Below are 21,863 nucleotides of genomic sequence, written 5' to 3'. Positions count from 1 at the left end.
GGTTCAAGCAACCTACAACACAAGACTAATGTTTTATGTATAGCTTATTAAAGCCGTTGAAATTGATTCGTTCGCGCTCGCACATATACGCCGTAACGCTACTGCGTAGGATTAAATATAATGCGGAATAAATACATTGCAAGCCTTTTTAAATACGGTCCGATGAAAAAATGGTACAAAATATTATTAAATTACCCTTTTCGCCGAAACGTTTCTACTATCTATATTCTACACTGTTAGCGTCGCAATGACTAATTACGTCATTGTTTTACGACCTCATTGTGTGCCGATAACTACCAGTAGTTAAATAAACACTAAAAACACTTACACTTTTACACTTGACTCTGATAGTATTGTTCGTTAACATATACCCAGCTCATTTCCGAGGTATGGCGTCGCTATACGCATAGCGCCCGCCATAATTCACAGTTGGAACAAGTGTATAGTAGGGTGGGGAAGATGGAACACCTTTAGCACATAACATCCAAATATATTGATCGTATTTTAAACGGCTAAAATAGTCTATCTGAATCGCGAGGCTACGGTTTTAAAATTTCTTGAACGTTTTTTAATTACTACCGAATGGGACGAGAAAATAGAATGGAAAGGTGTCCCATCTTCTCCCATCTTACTATACGTTTTCTTGTATTAATAGATGGGGAAAGTTATTATTCCACTTTTTCATTCATATTTTGGCCGTAATCTAAACAGAGCCAAAAAGTACCGATTAATGAACAACTGACGAGTTCCTGATCGGTAATTACACGCTAATCGGTAATTACTCGGTAAATAGTGATACAAGCTTATTATTTTTCTCTAAACACCAACGTGAAAACACAAGCTTTTTCAACCGTTACGTTTCAACCCTTCTTTACTTCACCAACACAAAATGCAAAGACATTAAAACCAATATAAAAACTGCTGTGTGGTTTTAATCTCTTTGACAAAATGTGTGCAAAAGATGTTTTTTTTGAAATCTTTCAACTCCCCACTAAAAAAATAAACTCTGCGCCGTCTGGTGGAAAAGTTAATTAGTCAATTCCTGAATTATTGACAATGCTATACCATAGTTTTTAAAACGTGCGGTCTATATAATATAATAGGACCACTTCTGTTGCATGAGACCACTTAGGTATAATTAAGAGAAACATGTCAGAAGAAAACGCCGAGAAAAACATTGTCAAAAGAAATACGCACAAGATTGAAGTAGACTCTATAGGTTCTTCCTTGGGGTCAGATTTGCTTTTGGACGATCTGCTTTTAATGATGCATGCTGCTGGAGATGTTTCTCAACCTTGTAAGACTACTGCTACTTTGGTTCTTAACATTGTATATTCGCAAATATGTGTTTTGCTATCTAAAGCTGCTGAAATGGCTGAATTAAGAAATTCTAACGAGATAGGAATAGAGGATATTGTAGTACTGATGAGAACATCTCTTTCAAAGTGTCGACAATTACATGAATACTTTTATTTAAAGGAGAACAAAAAGTTAGTTATGCAAGGTATGGAATTTGATAATGTTGGTGAATTGTGTGGTGGTGCAAAAGTAAATAAAATATCAACCATTTTGAAAAATTCCATTGTTCTTATTGACCCTTCATACACTTTATTGAATGATACAAAATCAAATGAAGATAGAATTCAACGTCTGCGGCGAGCTGAAGAGCAAACACGCCTTATGAACAAAGAACAATATTTATTTTATTCTCAAGCTCGCAAAGTGACATTTTTGAAAAGAATGAACAAGTTTTTACAATGGTTTGTTAATTTTGTTGACCATTTTGATACAAAACCTAACATGGATGCATGGGAAGTTATAGCATATTTGGCACACGAAACTGTTGTTAATATTGTACACCTTGCATTGCTTATCAAGCATGAAAAGTTGCCATTTGTTAAAGATATAGCTGCAACTAAAAGTTACGATAAAGTAAATATAAAAGAAAAGGTGATCACCCCACTCACAACATATGATGTTTCTGAGGCTTACAGGCGGTATACAGCAACAACGCCATTACATAGGTGTAATATTAACAATGTTGATTGCGGAGTGAAAGATTTGATATTTTTACTTTAGTAGGGGTGTAGGCCTATATTTATATACTGAATTAGGAAAATTGGCTTAGATGAATCCTCAGGGTAAAATTTTGCTAATTTGGAACAGGCACACAGATTATTAATAATCAATAGGCCTACTGCTGTATTAAACTCTTACAAATAAGCGCAAAAAATATTGTCAAAAATTTAAACTAAAACTTCATGTTTTGTCATAAACATTCTGTTTCAGATTGGTAGCCTATAGAGCTTGTAAAACTTAGTTAGAAATTGTTTGACTTCGTGATGGAACCTGCTGTTAAACGGAAATATCGACAAGAGGAGAAGGAAGAATCATCTGATGAAGATGATTATGTTCCGTATGTTCCGTTAAAAGATCGTAAAAATCTCAACATTTTAAAAATGCAAGACTTGCTCAAACGTAAACTAGGAAACAAATCTGATTCAGATAGAAGTCGGAATAGCAGTCCCGACCGTGGCGCAGTAGCTTCAACAGATATTTCTTCCTGTGCCCGTGCGGCAACCCCACCAGTTTCTGGCATGCAACCAAGTGTTAGTTTGCTTGACCAGCATAGTAATTTAAAAAAACAAGCTGAAGTTGTCAAAGAGACGGCAAAAGATTTACAGTTAATTGAAGAGCGAAAAATACTGGAGTCTGTTACAGAAGCAAGAGCTTTGCAATCTGTCCAAGATTTAGCTCAAGGTATTACTTATAACACACCTTTAGTTACAGGCTGGTCCCCACCACACTTTATACGGGAACGAACACAACAAATTCATGACAAAATTCGTTTTCACCTTAGGATAGACGTTGAAGGACAAAATGTTCCACCACCGATTCGATCTTTCAGGGATATGAAATTTCCAAAGCCAATAATAATTGGGTTAAAAAAGAAGCATATTCGTAAACCTACGCCTATACAAACTCAAGGCATTCCAGTCGTTTTATCTGGTCGGGATATGATAGGAATTGCTTTTACAGGAAGTGGTAAAACTTTGGTTTTTACTCTTCCACTACTCATGTTCTGCATTGAACAAGAAAAGAAATTGCCTTTTTTGCAAAACGAGGGTCCATATGGTTTGATTGTATGCCCTTCCAGGGAACTTGCAAGACAGACACATCAAGTCATGTCTTACTATGCAAAGCATCTTGAAGGTGGTGGATTACCATCATTGCGAATAGCGCTTTGTATTGGAGGTATACCAGCCAAAGAAACAGTGAATATTATTCGAAAAGGTTGTCATGCAGTCATTGCTACACCTGGAAGACTTATGGATATGTTGAACAAAAAAATGATGAATTTAGGAGTGTGTCGTTTTCTTTGCCTTGATGAAGCAGATAGAATGATTGATATGGGATTTGAAGAAGATGTAAGAACTATTTTTTCCTATTTTAAAGGGCAAAGGCAGACTTTACTGTTTAGTGCAACTATGCCAAAAAAAATTCAGAATTTTGCCCGTTCTGCTTTAGTGTGTCCTGTCACAGTAAATGTCGGTAGAGCTGGTGCAGCTAGTCTTGATATTATACAAGAAGTAGAATATGTGAAGGACGAAGCAAAGGTTGTACATCTTCTTAATTGCTTACAGAAAACCTCACCTCCTGTTCTTGTGTTTGCTCAGAAAAAGAAAGATGTTGATGACATTCATGAATATTTACTCCTAAAAGGAGTTGAAGCAGTAGCCATACATGGTGGCAAGGACCAAGAGGAAAGAAGTCGTGCTGTGGATTTGTTTCGTACACGTGAGAAAGATGTGCTGGTGGCAACTGACATTGCTTCAAAAGGCTTAGATTTTGAAGGTATAAAGCATGTCCTCAATTATGACATGCCCGATGACATTGAAAATTACGTTCATAGAATTGGGCGAACAGGTCGTTCTGGTTGCACAGGCATTGCCACCACTTTCATCAATAAGTCTTGTGATAGTTCAACCTTGCTTGACTTGCGTGCTTTGCTTATAGAAGCTAAGCAGAAAATACCAGAGATATTAGAACAGCTGGGTCCAGCTGAAGAAAACTTTATGGAACTTGGTGGAGAACGTGGTTGTACATACTGCGGTGGTTTGGCTCACAGAATCACTGAGTGTCCTAAGCTAGATGCAGCGAGATCGAAACAGATAAGTAACATTGGAAGACAGGATTATCTCGCAAACAATGCTGCTGATTATTAAAGTTGTTAAAATACAACAATTTGCTTACTAAACACAACAATCATGTGAATTATTTAAGTTATCACTTAGCTTTAATGTATTATCCTAACCTAACCGATAAAACTTAATTTAATATTTGTAAACTGTATTTTACATTGTTTTTTTTTTTTAAATACTGTTTGGTTTTTAGTTGAGGTAGTAAAATGTTTTAAATTTGAAATATGGAGAAGCCAATGTTAGCAGGCTGCTGTGTTTGTCTTGATGAAAGAGGATGGGCTGAGAATCCTCTGGTTTATTGTGATGGACAGGAATGTTCTGTAGCGGTTCATCAAGGTATTTTTATGTTATTTTTCTTCTTATCACAAATTTACAACACAGGGTGGCAGGAATGAACTGCGTAAATTTTCGAGTTTAAATTCTCATAGGACCTAGTGGAGGATGTTTCACAGATTGTTAGATTAAAGTGATTGTTGCATTTTACACATTGAAATTTTGGCGAAGTACAGTGTTATGTTATATTTGAAGGACCTGGGGTGAGCTGTTCGCATGTTTGCAGTAAAAGGGAGTGTCATGATTCCTGCCAAACAAACAGCTCCTCTGATCGTCTGATGTATATAAACTTTACTGCATGGAATTAAAACTTAACCAAAAAGCAATCTGTGTATAAGTTAGAATCTGCTAAACCTGTTTCTTATAACTAATATTAATTCTACAGCCTGTTATGGAATTGTGCAAGTTCCCTCTGGCCCTTGGTTTTGTCAAAGATGTGAATCGAAAGAAGCTGGACAACTGGTAAATTTGGATTGTAATAAATGTAAATAAAAATTATTAAAATAGTTCTGTTTATTGGTCGAACAGTTAAATTAATGCAGGATTGTGGTAATTTTTGTGTGATTGCTTGTGCCACCCTGGAGACTCACTGCAATGTTTGTCGGCAACAGCGGCGGACAAACTAAAATTTATTGGGGGTGGGGGACATCGTTTTACATTAAGTCCACAATGTAAAGAGTACGTAACTTTATATACAAACTTGCAGCTAGAAACGCTTTGCAGTTATACAAGCATCTGGTTTCGTAGTTCCCAGGGTTGCAAGATTCATGTAAAAAAAATTACTCAAAACTTAAATACATAATTGTTACACCTGTTTTAGTTAATTAACAAAAGAGATTTCAAAAGAGAGCAAATTTATCAACCATCCTTTATTTTCAGAAATGCCAACTTTGTCCTCATGAAGGTGGAGCTATGAAGAAAACAGATATGACATGTAAGATTGTGCAACACAGAATATTTTCAATGAGCATTTGTGTATAATGTAGTGTTTTCTAAACTGGTTCTACTGCGAATAAAGGGGTTGGTTACTTTTATTTTAAAGCAGTTCAGATCAACCTTAGCTAAAAACATATTCAACTGAGTATACTCATCAAACAACATACGCTTTAGTTACTTATAATAAGTCTGCATATTGGCTTATTGTGTTACCATGCAATAGCAATGCTAAAAAAGTAAATTATTATAAGCAGCACTATTGCCAGATTAATAATACCGTTTTTGTGATACATCGATTTTAAACACAGCCTTAATATATGCCACCTTTTGAAAATAAAATCTAAATACAATTTGAGACTAAAGCCATTTAATGATACAATATTACATTTGTACCTATATTTGACTATTTAGTATTTTGTTTTTACGAAGAGTGATGCCTCAACAGTTGAATGTGTACACTTATGAACAACTTTTACACCCTTTGTCAAGCATACCCCAAGATAATTTTTTATTAAACTATGATAAATTTATTGAACAGCCATATAAACCTTTAGAGCAGCATTTTCCAACCTCTTTGTTTGTTTTGGTTACACATAGTATTTTTTTATTTCTCACAGAATCATTTTATTATCAAACAGGCTGGGCACATGTTGTTTGCGCACTGTATATTCCTGAAGTTGGCTTCGGCAACGTGGCGACAATGGAACCGATTGCTTTACAGAAAGTTCCAGACATGAGGTTTGCAAAGGTCAGTCAATATATAGAATTTTTTTGTTACCCATGCACTGCACCAGTGGTTACTAGTTACGCTTTATTTTAACACACAATCTTATTTAAACAGAATATAATGTTAAAAAATTATTACACTAGTAATGCATAAAATAGAAAATGTTTAACACCTTGCCTGTATCAATTAATGAAAAGGTTTCAAATGTTATATTATTTTTAAAGCTTACAGGTTTTTAAAAGCACCAATGCTCCAATATTACTTTGTTCTTAAGATTTGCGTTGCCACTGTAAAAAAAATTAGAAGCAGTAATGCACTTTTATTAACTGTTTAAATCTCTCTCGTTCTAACTTGCTTACCACATAATATTTCTCACTACAACAGAGTTGCTACATATGTGATGAGATGAAACGTCCCAAATCAGCATCTACTGGAGCGTGCATGGATTGTGCAAAATCTGGCTGCAAGTTTAGTTTTCATGTCACCTGGTAATTTGTTTCAATTTATTTAAATGTCATTGTTAGCCTAAAACATGATGAAATCCAGATCTAACCCCTATAGTAAATACATTTTACGGATATAGTAGGATGGGGAAACCACCTTTAGACATATTATTCAAATATTCTGTTCCTGTTTTAAACAGTTAACACTGTTTTATGAGAGTCATGAAAATACGATTTTATAATTCTTCGAATGTTCTATGTTTACTACTAAATGGGACGAGAAAATAGAAGGAAAAGGTGTCTCATTTTTTCCACCCTATTACAATTTACATGTATCTACTTTTATTAATTTCACTGTTGTTGGTTAAACAAATTTAAGATTTCTAATGTTTGTATTTCTAAAGCTAATGATTAGAAACTTTCATTACAGCGCTCAAATGTCTGGTTTATTATGTGAAGAAGCAGGCAGTAGCAACACAACCAAATATTGCGGTTATTGCTCTCAACATTTCTCAAAAACAAAGAAAAACAATCCATTTAAGAAATTATCTTGTAGCAAGGTTGGTGTGTTAAATACATCATTATTATATACATTAATGTTCACAGTGCATGTGAAATTAAAGTTACTGTTTTAAATCGAATTACTTTTTATATAGTGTGTTGAGGTAACCTTAAAAGTTTAGTTAGTTTTATTATATTTTAAATAAACAGGATATAGATATTTCAGTATTGCAATTTGATTTCGATTTCCCAAAAAGTTTTACATTTGCATTTGCTACTTCTTAGTAATCTGAAACAACAAATATGCTAGTAATTTATAGTATGGTATAAATTAGAAATATTTATTCATATTTCACAAACTAGTAATACACTTATAAATATATGAACTGTTCCAAGCAGGCTTAATATAAACATTAAAGGGCAAAAGCCTAATATAAAATGTTTGGTGGAAGAAATAATCCCTATGACTCTATCAGTTTTGGTTTTTGATTTTTTTTAAGCTGATACAAATCTTTTGTATGTTTTACAGGTGTATCGACTCCCATCCAACCCATATGATGAAACGTGTCGTTCACCAAAAGATATCAAGTGAGTAAACAAGTGATTTAAACATTTTAGTTTGTTGGTACAATTTTGTAACTATAGATTTTATGCAGACCGCAATTGGATCCAAACTATGCTTTGACAAATAACGCTGAAGTTAGGTCACCACAAACAGTCGCTTTAGTTCAAGTAAGTTTGACTCTTTGTACAACCTTTAGCTACAAAGTATGTGCAAATATAGGCCAGTTTATTAATATTTTTCTATTGTTGCTTAACCATATGAGGAAATTAGTTATTTTTATTCATTGTCCGGCATCGTAGCAAAGTGGAAAGTGCACCTGCCTATAATCCAGAAAAACACTCGGCGCTGCTATCGTGTGTATGTGTTCTTGGCCAAGACACTCAACAGCAATTGCTTCAACCCAGTGGTCATTAATGGGTTGTTCAAATTATCAGCCATACATAACAAAAATGAAAAAATAACCCACAAGTAACATACTTGATAACTTGTGAGTTGGCATGAGGTGTATAAAACAGAACACTAGTGTTATAGCGACTGTTTTCCGGCCACTTGAGGGTAAAGTAAGTTTCATTCATTTATTTATTCATAGAAGGTTTATGATATAATGAATATATATTTATGTTAACTTTTTTTTACATGTTTGTTTTTACAGGACAGCTCCACTATGGCGAACAAAGTTGAGCAACCAGTTTGTGAGGATAAAATAGATACAACTAATAAAAGTGCATCAAATACTTTTACTCTTTCTTCACTTGCTGAAGCCGCGATTTCCGCTATTAAACAGGAACCAACCGTATTCACTACACCAGGTAATAGTTTAAAATTGAGTCAGTTGTTTGAATGAATTTCTATTGTGTATTGTGTTTTAGCCTATTATATTGTTTGTTCCTTCCACTCTTTTACAATAAACCTAAATAATAAAGTGGGTTTCTAAAAGTGTGCGATTAAATTTAGAAATTTCATTTAATATACATTTTGTATTTAGATTCACTGGAACAACAGAATACTGGTATAAAAGAAAAACATGTAAAGGAATCCGAAAAAAAAATTAAACGAAAACCCGCAAAAAAACGATCAGGTAGTTTATACTGAATAATTCCTAATTATTAACAAAATAATAAAGTATCAGATTTCACTAATAGTTATTCACATAAATAAAAATTAGCCTTATGTATGCAAGAATACAAACAAATTTTAATGGTAAATAAATTAATTATTGTACTGATCATTTAAAATTGCTGAATTGAAAAATTACTAAGAGATTGTTTTGTGTATAATTGTTATACAAGTACTGCTTACACGAGCATACCTACTTAACACTGGAGCTACCTTAGTTATAACTATATGCCGCTGACTTTATTTAAAACGGTTGTGGTTAGCCTAAACATATTAAATATTAGTAATAAATTTCACAAACATTGATTTGAATATTACAGGTGGAGAACTGACTCCTGCTAAATTAAGCAAAGAACAGAAATTGAAACCAATTACTAAGGTTGCATTACAGAAAGCACCATCAGGTCGAAAAGCAGAAAAAAATATTTTACAAGATATTGGTTATGCAGTAGCACCCAAACACAGTGTAATAAATTTGTCAACGTTTGGTGAAGAAAGTTTAAAACCTTCTCAACCAACTGATATTGGGAAGCGCAAGTAAGTTCATACGTGATCTAGAAATTATATTTTCTAATTCCAAGTCAATGTCCGCCAATGACAGTTTTGGCAGCTTTGAAATTTTCTTATTCATGGTTCATATCTGTAAATTAAAGCTAATTTAAGTTAGCATCGTTTGAAAAAATCTTTTTAAATATGTTTGATTTAATGATTACAGTTGGCATACGCAAATAATAGGAATTCGTTCTGTTAAGAAATGGTATTATTAACTTTGGTTTGTAATTCCAATTTACTTTTTACAAGACTCACTTCACCACCTGATCAAGCAACATCTGATGATGGGCTCACAGCTATCGAAAACCTCATTCAATTACAAAAGTCCGATATGTTGGAGTTCTTTCATGAGTTCGGAGCACCTTCCTCGGGTAAGTTCAAATTAACCAGCAACAAAGTTGTGTAAAAACAAAGAAGTTAACATAATGCTTGTCATTTTCTTGCAAATAAACAAAATAAATAAACAAATAAAAAAGACTCAACTCCATGTTTTTTAATGAATTACATAAAAATGAGAAAAAAAGGCAACCTCGATATATTAAAACACAAATCCACAGTAAAAAAGCCATGTCTTTTATTGCAAGTTGTTCGTGAATTTAAATAATCACTTTTAAGTGTTTGTTTTATTTAATTACATGTCTTTGTAAACCGCATGCGGCAGTTTAAACTATTTGTCTATAATTTTAGTTGCACCACTTCTGAAAATGCTACAGAATGTAAGGGAAGAAAACCTACAACTTGAAAGTAACCTCGAAATGTTAAAACACACAAGAAACCAACTGCTTGCATTGAAAGCCAACCTATCTTCATCTTTCTCTGCAACCAAACATTTAAATAAAACGGGAGAATTGCAATACCAAGATCCAAAGTTTCACAAACCAGCTAACCCAGCACCTTCAAATACACCTGCTTACCAGTTTTATACAAACAACATTTAATTAAAGTTAATTGCTTCTTATTTGTCGAATGAAGAAATCGGTTTTCATAATATTTTTTATCTTTACTCGTTATTTTATTTTCAAAAAGCATGTCTCGTTTTTAGATATACAAGAGAGCTGAAATGATTTGATGCAAAGGTTGGGTACATATCTATGACGTCATTTAGATAGTTTAATGATGAATGAATGTAGCTTAGTTTACCCTCGCGTGGCCGTAAAACGACAGTCCTTATCACACAGGTTTAACACCTCATGCCAGCTTACGAGTTAGCATGTATGTTACTATTAACCCTCATGCCAGTTACCACGATTGTAACTATGCAGATGATTTTTTATGTGTCTGACAATTTGGACAACCCATTAGTGACCCCTAGGTTTGGAGTGGAGCAATTTCCATTAAGTCTGTTGCAATGAAAATACGTATATATACAGGGTGGAGTAAGATAGGACTCCACAAATGCGTATTTTAAAACAGAATAATTGAAATAACTTAAGACAAAGCTTGTTTTTTGTCACAAATTTAATATTGCTATGCCATTTTTCGCACAAGCCACTTCTCATAAATTTTCTCCCAAGTGCCTAAGACCAAGTTTCAAATATATTTTTCATCTATTGTCTTATCAGTATTTTATATTTAAGTTCCACGTGAGATATAAATTCTTAAACTAAAAGCAAATTATTTAAAAATTGGCAACGTAAAACTATAAAGTGGGGTAATGCGGGACAAAAAGTCTTTTTTATATTACTAGCATTGCAACTTGTAGTTAATCTACCAAAATTATTAATGTAGGTATAGTAGGGTGGGGGAAGATGGGACACCTTTAGCACTGAATATCCAAATATCCTGATCTTGTTTTAAACAATTAACAACGGTCTATGGGAGTCGTGAGGATACGTTTTTATAATTATTTTACTGTTCTTCGTGTACTGCGATATGGGATGAGAAAATAGAATAAAAAGGTGTTCCATCTTCCCCCACCCCACTATATAAACATTCGCATAAAAAAAGGAATGCACGTCTAACTATATCCCTGCCTGTTCCACATTCTAAAAAGTTTTCGGCTATGGTTGTGCTCTTATACTAGTTTTTTTTATAGGAGAATATTTATTTGTTTTTGCTATGTAGATGTTTATTGTATCCTGTATGTCAACCTTATTTCTAGGCACATACCAACAAAAAAATGAAAGTTTGTATATGGGTAGATTTGTACAAATGTGACCAGCGCACCAACATTTTTCACCGCTTGCTTGAGAGTAACAACTTTGTTTCAATAACTTTAAAAACAAATGTATTTTATAATATACACAAAATCGGTGTGTTATACTTGCCCCCTTCCATGGGTTTGTTTAGATTTATGCAGTATACACCAGAATACGTATTGTTTTTATGATAAAATTACATTTTCATTTCTCCAGCAATATCACACCAAAGCATATACACAAACGTTACGTCATATTCGTCCGAGAGAACAAAAGAAAAAGGCAGTAACCTTTTTTATTTACTATCTACTTCATTTTGGCGTCAAAAAAGACACAAATTTTCAATACAGTATTAGGAAATTTGCAAGTTCTAAATGGCGTCGTTGTTGTGTTGCTCATTTAATCAGGACCATGGTAAGTTTATTACGGAGTAGCGATTGTTTACCTGCTTAGAGGGACATACCAACGAAAAAAAAACTTTGCTGGCACCATTAGATGACATTTGAGCATCTCTATTGTCAATCTATGTACAAATTTTTGAGCAAAAACTGGGTTTTGTAAAATCTTAAAGGTGCAAGACTGATTATTTATGTCATAATAACGAAACATTTTCAACCTGTTGTTGCTTATTTTAGAATTTTCTTCTATTTTTTACCATGAGACTGAATAATTTTAAATTCAAGTATATTTCCAGGTTGTTTTGTTTGTGGAATGACAAATGGGTTTCGTGTTTATAACACATTTCCACTCAAGGAAAAGGAACGTCAAGGTGATAATTATGTTTAACAAATTAAGTCATGCTGCACCATTTTATTGGACTGGCATTAACTTGTTTTGATTTGTTAGTGGATGCACTGAAATCAGTGTTAAGTGTCACTCACCTTTGATATTTATGTGGTAATAAACCTAAAAGTAGTCTATTTGGTGCTAATGAAGAGTCTTCCCCCTCACCTGATTTGCTAACCACTAACCCCTAACCAGTTAACCACTAACTATCAACACCTAACCCCCTAACCACCAACCACTAACACTTTCCACCAGCCTATTCTGCTATGTACCGAAAGATTCTTCACTAGTGCCGTCTATTTTAAATGCTTTGTAAAATTTTCTTAATCAACCCAGTGTTGTTATGCCATAGAGCAGAAAGACACGTTGATTATTTCCGTCAGCACAGTAAATTTACATTATTTTTACAAAAATGGTAATTGACACAATAATTATTCTTGTTATAATATCAATAAGCGATTTACTTGATCAACCTTTTGGAATTCAGGAGTTTCGTAACTAATTAAATTATGATGAAATTTTAACTTACAAGCATGAAGCTTGTTCGCCCAAAGAGCATTATTCTGAAAACTAGTACTGTCGATAAGTAATGTAAAAAGCAAGTTATTGCTCTTGAGAATTGTATAACATGAACTATCAAAATAATAATTCGTACCCTGCTGCTGTATAAACCTCTTACTGCGTATCGTGCCAAATGTTGCGGTCCTACCACAGGTTACATAAATGTTGGTAGTGAAGTTCTTTTTATGTACTCGTAATCCCAATTTTGGTCTCATTTAAAAAAAGCAATTTCCTATTTTTTTCGCAATAAAATATATGTAAACGTCTTTTAAATTTTAAAACATCCTTTTTTTCATTTTATTTGGGCATATTTAAGTGTGTAGCAAAAAGCAATTAAGCTATTTATCCGCAGCGCAGGTTGTAAAAATGTGCGGCTCATACACAATGTTTCGATTTCGTGGGTGGTTAGGTAGTGGGCACATTCATCTCGATTGTTATATTATAAAACGTCATCATCGATAGGTAATAGTTATGTTGCATTAGGGCATGTGATGTCAAAAACAAGCAGTTTACTTGCAGTCTAAACCTGACTTTATTTTTACAACATAGTACAAGTAAAATATTTCATGATAAATAATGATTTTTGTTTAATTTTTTTTGTATATATGTATGTTATATACTTCATGCTTTTTTATTATTAAAAAATCTCATGATGTTCGTTCTATAGCAAGTTTGTTTCATTCATGTTGTTGTTAAACTTTTGTTATGAAGAAGTAAATAAAGAAAACTTGTGGCCTGTTGTATTCAAAGGCAGACAATATCTCACTAGTAATAATTAGACAAAACAACCTTTGTGAAAAATTTTATAAATAGTAGTCTAGCAAAATGATCACCTATATTAAAAAAATTGAACAGTTTAATTAGTTTGTACATCATATTACTTGAGCCAGAATTTTTTACCTTTAAGAGATGATTGTACCCATGGGGTTTCTACAAATGCAACTCTCTGTTTGTGCCAAAATGACAATTACAGCAAAACTGCATAGAAATCTGCAAGGCAACACTTAAATTTGCTAAAAATGTTTAGAAGTTTTGACAATAAGTACGAATTTTGCCAAGGAAATTGCCTACTCTTAAAACAAACAAAATAAAATTAGACCGATATTTAAATAACAGATTGTCCCTCGTCAAGTTTATACAACAGCAGCAGTTCTTGGTTTAATAGATAATATATTGGCATAAAACTTATGGAATTTTTGTAAAATGCTTAAAAACACTGTAGCAACATTCGTTTATTCTTTCATGGTAGAATGACAAACCCTTCACTATCTAAACAACCGCTTAATTTTAAATTAGGAAAGCTTCATCCAAATTTTAATTTTACAAATCAAATTATTAGACTTTCCTGACCCTTGTGGAATAGCTCATGCTGAGATGTTGTTTCGATGCAATTACCTTGCTGTAGTGGGATCTGGCACTTCCGAGTTGTATCCAAAAAACAAAGGTAATATTTCAAAAATTTTTTGGTTGCTGATTTCTTCCCTTGACACTCGGTGGTGTCGTCAAATCTTTGTTAGTATGACACTTTAATAAAAGGCAAAAGCCATGTCACCATTAACCCTAACCTCCAACAATTTTTAGAAATCAGGAGCTGACATTGCTTAATCACTGAAGTCTAATTCAGTAAAAAGTAAATTTCTAATGTTTGGCACAGTGTTCATGGTAAGATCAAACAAATAAGCTTCTAACTTATTCAGCCACTTTGTTTTATATAAATAAAATATTAGGAAAATCAAATCATAAAAAATTATGAAAATAATTACTGTCAAACCTGTCAAATTATGAAATAATATGAATCTAGATGAGGTCTGGATTCATTATATTGTGTAGTTTAAGTGATACATGTATTTTCAAACTTTTAAGTTACTAACAAAAAATATAATTTGTTCAGTAATGATTTGGGATGATTTGAAGAAAAAGGTTGTCATTGAGTTGTCTTTCTCATCTGATGTTCGTTCAGTAAGATTGCGGCGTGACAGAATCGTTGTCGCTTTAGATCGGTTAATAAAAGTTTTCACATTCACGCAACACCCTCAACCCATTCATGTCTTGGAAACTACAAATAATCCTGAAGGTTTTGTTATTATATATAAATATATTTTAATTTTAACATTTAAAAAACTACCATTATATTTTATTGGTATTTATGTTGAATTGTGTGACAACATTGATTAAATTCTTTTACAATAAAAAGTTTTTGATTACTTATATTGCACCAACCTTTATGAAAGCTTTATGATGTGTTACCTGCATTGTGTAACCAATTATGTCTTATAACGCTGCCACAACTATGGGTATATGTATTCTTGTGCAACACACTTAACAGCTCAAAAATTGCAATCTAGCCTACACAGTCGTTCGAATTATCAGCTATACAGAAAAAAGACAAAATAAAATAATTAACCATAAAGTTTTACATGTTTGTCAGAACATAGCAACTCTTGAACTTTAACAAAGTGTATAAAACAGAAGCCCATGTTGTAACAATTGTCATTGCCTCTTCCACAAGGAAAAATATGTTTAATTCATTCTTTCATACTTTTAGGAATATGTCAGTTATGTCCAAGCAGCAGCAGATCTTTGTTAGTATTTCCCTCGAAAACAACAGGGAATGTTCAGGTAATAAATTGATATTTAGTTGTGTGATTCTATAACTTCTATTAATACTTGTTTAACTAGGCTGTTGATTTAATGGACACCCAAGCATTACCTCTTGACATCCATGCGCACGATGGACCCATTTCATGCCTTGCACTCAATGTAGATGGGTCAAGATTAGCCACAGCGTCTCATAAAGTAAGTGTTGTATAAATAAAAAATAACATGCATACAGTGCCTTAATATAGCATTTCATGTTATTTAGGGGACATTAATAAGAATATTTGATACAACAAATGGTAATCAAGTTGGTGAGCTGAGAAGAGGTTCTGGAAATGCCAAAATATATTGGTAAATATAAAGAATGTCTGTTTTTATTTTGCACTACATCAAAGAGCCCCTACAACAATATTTTTTCCCCCAAACTATTTATACAGAAATGTATGTCATTAACAGAAAAATAATTTTTTTTGTAATAAGAAACCATATTGTTCATTTTGCCGCTCTTTAGCGATACTGCCTTATTAGAAACAGTATATAGTAGGGTGGGGGAGGATGGGACATCTTTTCATTCTATTTTCTCACCTCATTTGGTAATAAACAAAGAACATTTAAAGAATCATAAAACTATATCTTTACAACTCCTATGCTGGTAATTGTTTAAAATTCTATCAGGATATTCAGATATTTTGTGCTAAAGATGTCCCGTCTGCCCACCCTACTATATCATGTATTGTGTGGTGTTGTAGAAACATCCACTGGTTTGGTTGCAAGTATATGTAAGTATGTGACAATAGTGAACCACACTGTTACAAATACAATACCAGACATGAAACAAAATATAGATTAAATGGCGTTATAAAAAACTAACTAATAGTATTTATAAATCAGTGTTAATTTTGTATTCAAGCATCAATTTTAACGTGGATTCTACATTGTTGTGTGCTTCAAGTGATCACGGGACTGTACATATATTTTCTATCAATGATGAAGTACCACCAACAACTAAGCCTAACAGGTTAATATTTTTTCTTTGTTAATAGGAAACACTGTATATGGAATATTTTGAATACAGTGGTCACTTAAAGGAAAATTAACAGTCAACATACAAAGTTGAATAAAAAGGCAACAAATTCAGATCTTTCCCCACATAAAGTCAACTACCTATACCTTAATTAATATAGTCATTTTAAAGCAATTTTCCACAGTACACTCGTACTCCGTGAAAGGTCACCAAGTGTTTCACAAGAAATTTATTTGTTTATGTTTCATGTGTTCCAACTTCCCCGGTTTAACACAATGTTCTTAAATGCCATTTGAAAAAGACAAAAACTTAGAAATAAATGCGTTTTCCAGTCCTTTACAAAATCCCTTTGCAAATAGTGATACTAATTACTAATTGTTAACTATTTTAATGTTTTGCAAGACTATTTAGAATCGTTTGTGGATTAAAGAAAGTTGAAAAACACTGCCGAAATAACATGGTGCACTGTTAAATATTTAAATTGGTAAAATATAAAATGACATTGTTTTAAATTTTGTATTTAAAGTTCTTCATCTCGTTTCCTGCCCAAGTATTTTAGCAGCCAATGGAGTTTTAGTCGATTTAATGTTCCAACTTCCTCTCAATGTATTTGTGCGTTTACATCAGATTCTTCAGCTGTTGTTGGTAAGATTTTGTTTTTAAATCATACCATGTGAAATGTAAATAAAGTACTTTACTATAACCTTATGTTATACCCATGGTTAATATAATTGACCATATAAATTTTAAGAATAGATTGTTTATTTTAACATGAAATTCTTTATAAAGCAATATGTGATGATGGAAGTTACTTTCGCTTCACTTTTAACAACAAGGGTGAATGTTCAAGGGATTATTTTGCTCACTTTCTCGACATGACAGATTCATCTTGAAAGAAGTAAAAAGAAAATTTTATTATAGGTGCATTGAAGAAATATTATTACATATTCAAATAAAAGTAATTGCTCGGGTTGCTAATTTAGCAAAACGTACAGATTAATTAATTTTTTGTGCAATTGTAAAAATACATACATACTGAATTTTGTATTTATATCATATGTATACTATTTACCATAAGTGTTCTTTTTATTAATGTCATTTTTTCATACAATGTGCAGTGTGCTGCTCGACCAACTTTTTACATCATGATTATAACGCTTTTTTAAACAAATAAAATGTAAATGTGATTTATTTTCATCTTTGTTCATGTATATTATCAGGTAGTAGTGTAACCATTGCAGAAGCTCGTCTATATTATTTTTTGTTATACTGATTACTACTGTAAGAAAGGATGCTGCATATTTTAGTAGGTTAAAAAGAATGAATGTCACATTTTTATCCTCGCATGGAGGGAGTAAGACAGTAGTTATAATACAGGTTTTTGTTTCATACATCTCGAGCCCACTATGTTTTACTAAGTAAAATTATGTTATGGGCCACAATTTTACAACTGCTTAGGGACCACTGAGTTAAAATGTTAGTGTTTTGCCCAGGACAAATCCACCTACAATGGTAGCAGTAAACCACTGTTCCTTGGCAAACTGCAAAATATAGTTTTAGTTTTGGTCACATCAGCGATGCCTATTTCTCTTGAGATGGCTGATGAGAATCATAAAGAAGAAATTTAATGAGGTAAAATTTGCGTAAAAGTTCTGATACATTTGTAGCATTGTTGACACGTGTGCAACAGACCTAATGATAATTGTTACAATCCAGTAGTTACTAATGTTGCAAATGTTGGAACCAAAGAGAAAAACTACAATAACTTACAGATCCCAAAGTTGCATATTTGGTAATTTATTATCAAGGCTATTAGTCACAAGCAATATCATGCCATCGTGCATGAACACTTGTGTTGGTTGGTCCATTAAGTATTGATAAATAAATTCAAGCTTTGCTCATACCATGTTTCATTATATAGACATTTTCAATAAAACACATTTAGTAGATATTGCAACTATTAAAAAACTTTAGTCAAAATAATTGTTGATCCATCGGTGCTTTATTAAGAGTTGTGTGATGAACTCAATAATTCCTGAAGCTTTGTAGTAGTAAATTGTTTTGCCTCACTATCGGAAAGGGTGTCAATGTACCTATTATGCAAAATATTCACAGTTAGAAGTGTATTGTAAGCATAACACTGGCTACAGAAATGTCACTATGTATCTCATATAAATTCAACAGTTTATAAAAACTTTTGTGATTCTAATAAAATAACAACAAAACGCATAGTAAGAAAAATGAATAAACTAAACTTGATGAGACCATAGAGTATTGCAAAATCAAAACGTTGCTTTTATTTATTCCCTTAAATATATGTATATATATATATATAATGCTTTTTCAGGTTTAATGACATAATTAAACTGTCTCTTTATCTTAATCTATGAAATGGTTTTAAAGTGTTATTATTTGTCTGTCAAAACTAACTAGTTGTGCATCATATATAGCTGAGAGTTCTGAGACCCAATATATCAGTATTGCACAATACATGCCTTAACCATGTTTCCATTTCTGCAATTCCGTTAGCTTGTTGCGCTTTTTGTTCAACAACCAAAGATCTGAAAATATGTTAATGAATAATAAGCTTGTTGGTTTGTTTTATACAATAAGTGCTATACAACCAACAAAAGCATAACAAATGTTTTTCTTTAGGGATGAGTTTTTATTAAACAAGGTACTTATTATCTAAAAGCTTGCAAAGCTCTGTTCTAAAATAAACAACATTCTATTGCAGTATATTAGTTTTTCAAAATAATCTTATCTAATGTCTTACTTACTGTAATTTGTGTTGAAGGTATTGTATATTTAATTCAAATGTGCTTTGTTGGTTGCTTAGATGTTCAAGTATGGCCACTTTAAACGAGGTCTTTAAAGAGCTTTTAGGTTGGTCATCAGATGTAGAAGGTACTTTTTTGAACATGTTTAACATCTGTTTTTATACAACTGTTAAATAGCTGATGGCTTCTATCGAACAATAAGCAAACCTGTTCTTTTAGAGGCCCAACATGTTCTCCATTTAAAATTGTAAGTGTTGTATTTTGTACCAAATAAATTTCTAAATCCACAGTGGAGTTTGTTAATAAAACTGGATTTCCTTTAATATCCAGTTGATCAAGTTTAGGAAGATGACTTAATGGTCCACAAAGTAACTTGACATCTTCAAGATTATTGTGACTAAGATTGATTACCTTTAGTTCTGTACAAACTGCCAGATCAACCACACTGTTCTAAAAGGAACTGGTGTAAAACATCAACAGAAATCTAAGTGAAAGATGGAAATGATTCACCAACCAAAGCAAGTAGTGTTCAATTAAAGATTACACATAAAATCCATGAAGAAATTTTGTTGTTGTTTCATTTGCACTGCATATGGTGTATGAACGTATAAAAAATGTCACAGTTTCGTTCATAAAAACAAGAATTTAAAATTTTAACACGCAAAACATTAAAAACTTACAAGTTTGTTATATTTTACATTTAATTCCACCAATGATTGTAAGTTTTGCAAACCATCCAGATTTTTTAAAGCATTGTATCCAAGATCAAGGAACTTTAAAAATGGTAAAACAGGAAATTTTGGCAAATTTTTGAGGTAGTTTGACTTTAAATCCTGCAAAAAAACACATTATTACACTTGCCGCTCTACAGAACATTACCGTTCTTGTTTTACTTACTAAATATTGAAGAAATTTTGTATTTGTGAATAAATCAGCTGGTAAACTTTTGATTTTGTTATAAGCTAAACACAGCACAAGTAGTTTAGGACATGCTGATATTCCTGAAGCAGTACTTAGTAAATTTAGTGATGCATCCAAGTGTCTCAAGTGAGGAAATGAATCAAAATCCAAATTTTCTAAGTCTGTAATTTTATTCAATGAAACATCGAGCTTTACAACCATAGGAGTAAGAGAAACTTGATCAGACTGTGGTGGGTTGATGTGAGAAAAATTTTCTGTTTCTTGCATGAAGTTTGTAATGTTACACAATCTGAAGTCTAACTTGTATGATGCTCGATTCAAGGTTGGTCCAACATTTTTTATGAGTTCAACATCCTCAAGCTGAGTAAGTCGACTTTCTATGAAAGATGTGCACAACTTCTTTACCATAATAGTCATTCACAATTTTACCAAATAAACCTTAAATATAAAAACGTGCTGAAAGTTTGTAGATTGGACTATTAGTTATATTGGGACAACAGCTTGTAGTCCATTTTCGATTTGATTTTGTAATTACTGTAAATAGATCTTCACTGCAAAGCCTTGCAGCTGGGGGGTTAATCAGTTTATAGCCACTTATATTTACTTTGATTGTTTGTTGGTTGTAATTGAGCTGCAAGTTGACTTTACTGGAACATGCAGGTAACTCTATCTGCTTCCTAGCCTAGGATTTTTGTAGGTAAAAAACTACATTGTGGTATCATTTAATGAAGCATTGGATGTAATTGTATTGTTTATCTTGCTAAAATGGATATCTCTTTATGTCCTTGTTCAAAACATTTTTATCGTTATTGTATTAAACACTTTATTGAATTATTAAATTTAAATATAGTTACGATGAATAATTCTATAATTTCAAAATGTTTATTTGCATTATTCTGGTTACAAAACACTTTTTCTCACATTTTTATTACGATCGCCAGAGTTTTTTTTTTAATATACAGCAGGTATCATGAAGGCCTAGTGGAACATTTTGGGAGCAAAAGTTTTACCAGTTACTCGCGACATCAGTTTTATAAATCTTTCAAAATCAAATATCTTTTTAGCGTTCGTTGCCTAGTAACTAAATTACACTGAACATAGACAGCTCATTTTGCCTATAATAATAATACACCTGCACATCGCCTTTTTGTATTTGAGGGCACAGTTCGTACATGAAAATGACTTTTAAAAAATGCGTGTAAAACTGCAAATCTAACCACTGCATTAAAAAAATCAGCCGTGCGGCAATGCTTGGGTTTGTATCACTGTGTTGTTGCAAATCGGGGGAATTCCCGGGGGAAATATCCGTGAGGGAATAGTCACGAAAAGCGCTAGCGATGCCACATAAAATGCAAAGATCAGTTTTAACCAACAAACAAAATATAAAACCTGTTTGTTAAGTGGTAACCCATCCAACGTTTCGATTGTGAAGCTTACAGTAGTACCCTGGTTTGGGCGGCTGCCTCCAACCCAGAGGTTTTGAGTTCAAGGCCTGTCGCTGCTACCGTTGTCGACGTAAGAGTTTTTTAGGCAAGACACTTAAATACATTTGCTCTAACCCAGTGGTAAATATGGGGTTGTATAAATTGCCACCTGTGAAAAAAACAATTACATACAACGTTACACACATAGTAACCACAGGTATTAACATCCATGATCTCTTTGGTTCCATTGGAAATA

The 21,863-nt window shown here is 32.7% G+C and overlaps 5 protein-coding genes across 7 annotated transcripts; 4 read left to right on the top strand and 1 right to left on the bottom strand.

Annotated features, from left to right (window-relative positions):
• The first annotated feature begins 1,030 nt into the window (after positions 1–1,030).
• LOC149729610 (transcription initiation protein SPT3 homolog) lies at positions 1,031–2,290 on the top strand. Its single transcript, XM_089886901.1, has one exon. The coding sequence runs from the start codon at positions 1,150–1,152 to the stop codon at positions 2,077–2,079; it is 930 nt and encodes a 309-aa protein (XP_089743027.1). The 5' UTR covers positions 1,031–1,149; the 3' UTR covers positions 2,080–2,290.
• Positions 2,291–2,342: 52 nt separating this feature from the next.
• On the top strand, positions 2,343–4,395 carry LOC149729609 (putative ATP-dependent RNA helicase DDX41). The gene has a single exon (XM_089886889.1). The coding sequence runs from the start codon at positions 2,343–2,345 to the stop codon at positions 4,224–4,226; it is 1,884 nt and encodes a 627-aa protein (XP_089743015.1). The 3' UTR covers positions 4,227–4,395.
• On the top strand, positions 4,394–10,439 carry LOC149729608 (uncharacterized). Of its 3 annotated transcripts, none has more exons than XM_089886896.1 (13): positions 4,394–4,538; positions 4,921–4,997; positions 5,415–5,469; positions 6,110–6,219; positions 6,583–6,686; positions 7,072–7,201; positions 7,672–7,730; positions 7,799–7,874; positions 8,360–8,516; positions 8,693–8,785; positions 9,144–9,360; positions 9,625–9,746; positions 10,063–10,439. In XM_089886896.1, the coding sequence occupies exons 1-13, from the start codon at positions 4,427–4,429 to the stop codon at positions 10,311–10,313; spliced, it is 1,563 nt and encodes a 520-aa protein (XP_089743022.1). In that variant the 5' UTR covers positions 4,394–4,426; the 3' UTR covers positions 10,314–10,439. The 3 variants fall into 3 exon arrangements, with proteins under 3 accessions (XP_089743022.1, XP_089743023.1, XP_089743024.1); XM_089886897.1 differs by having other exon boundaries at positions 4,504–4,538; positions 4,921–5,019; XM_089886898.1 differs by having other exon boundaries at positions 4,504–4,538; positions 4,921–5,019; positions 6,089–6,219.
• Positions 10,440–11,772: 1,333 nt separating this feature from the next.
• Positions 11,773–17,674, top strand: LOC149729607 (WD repeat domain phosphoinositide-interacting protein 3-like). The gene is made up of 10 exons (XM_089886900.1): positions 11,773–11,927; positions 12,208–12,282; positions 14,200–14,304; positions 14,752–14,934; positions 15,406–15,479; positions 15,540–15,656; positions 15,724–15,809; positions 16,369–16,476; positions 17,009–17,127; positions 17,272–17,674. The coding sequence occupies exons 1-10, from the start codon at positions 11,888–11,890 to the stop codon at positions 17,373–17,375; spliced, it is 1,011 nt and encodes a 336-aa protein (XP_089743026.1). The 5' UTR covers positions 11,773–11,887; the 3' UTR covers positions 17,376–17,674.
• A 596-nt stretch (positions 17,675–18,270) lies between these two features.
• Positions 18,271–21,796, bottom strand: LOC149729606 (uncharacterized). The gene is made up of 6 exons (XM_089886899.1): positions 20,160–21,796; positions 19,943–20,095; positions 19,470–19,712; positions 19,263–19,414; positions 18,978–19,043; positions 18,271–18,575 (listed from the first exon to the last, which is right to left on the bottom strand). Exons 1-6 carry the CDS (start codon positions 20,598–20,600, stop codon positions 18,488–18,490), a joined length of 1,143 nt encoding a protein of 380 aa, XP_089743025.1. The 5' UTR covers positions 20,601–21,796; the 3' UTR covers positions 18,271–18,487.
• Between the last annotated feature and the right edge of the window lie 67 nt (positions 21,797–21,863).

The sequence above is a fragment of the Ciona robusta genome, chromosome 10 (assembly GCF_009617815.1).
Source record: "Ciona robusta chromosome 10, ASM961781v2".
Taxonomy (NCBI): domain Eukaryota; kingdom Metazoa; phylum Chordata; class Ascidiacea; order Phlebobranchia; family Cionidae; genus Ciona; species Ciona robusta.
The sequence above is the reverse complement of the archived record's forward strand: the minus strand, read 5'-3'. Positions and strand labels throughout refer to the sequence as shown.

What these genes read in the sequence shown, in the direction of transcription:
- LOC149729610 (XM_089886901.1), top strand. Translation starts at nt 1,150, where the DNA reads ATGTCAGAAGAAAACGCCGAGAAAAACATTGTCAAAAGAAATACGCAC.
- LOC149729609 (XM_089886889.1), top strand. Translation starts at nt 2,343, where the DNA reads ATGGAACCTGCTGTTAAACGGAAATATCGACAAGAGGAGAAGGAAGAA.
- LOC149729608 (XM_089886896.1), top strand. Translation starts at nt 4,427, where the DNA reads ATGGAGAAGCCAATGTTAGCAGGCTGCTGTGTTTGTCTTGATGAAAGA. An exon ending in GAAGAAAACAGATATGACAT is followed by an intron (nt 5,470 to 6,109) that starts GTAAGATTGTGC and finishes ATTATCAAACAG; the next exon opens with GCTGGGCACATGTTGTTTGC. An exon ending in GTTCGGAGCACCTTCCTCGG is followed by an intron (nt 9,747 to 10,062) that starts GTAAGTTCAAAT and finishes CTATAATTTTAG; the next exon opens with TTGCACCACTTCTGAAAATG.
- LOC149729607 (XM_089886900.1), top strand. Translation starts at nt 11,888, where the DNA reads ATGGCGTCGTTGTTGTGTTGCTCATTTAATCAGGACCATG. An exon ending in CTCATTTAATCAGGACCATG is followed by an intron (nt 11,928 to 12,207) that starts GTAAGTTTATTA and finishes GTATATTTCCAG; the next exon opens with GTTGTTTTGTTTGTGGAATG. An exon ending in CCAACAACTAAGCCTAACAG is followed by an intron (nt 16,477 to 17,008) that starts GTTAATATTTTT and finishes TTGTATTTAAAG; the next exon opens with TTCTTCATCTCGTTTCCTGC.
- LOC149729606 (XM_089886899.1), bottom strand. Translation starts at nt 20,600, where the DNA reads ATGACTATTATGGTAAAGAAGTTGTGCACATCTTTCATAGAAAGTCGA. An exon ending in TTGGGCCTCTAAAAGAACAG is followed by an intron (nt 19,415 to 19,469) that starts GTTTGCTTATTG and finishes GTATAAAAACAG; the next exon opens with ATGTTAAACATGTTCAAAAA. An exon ending in TACCTTCAACACAAATTACA is followed by an intron (nt 19,044 to 19,262) that starts GTAAGTAAGACA and finishes ACATATTTTCAG; the next exon opens with ATCTTTGGTTGTTGAACAAA.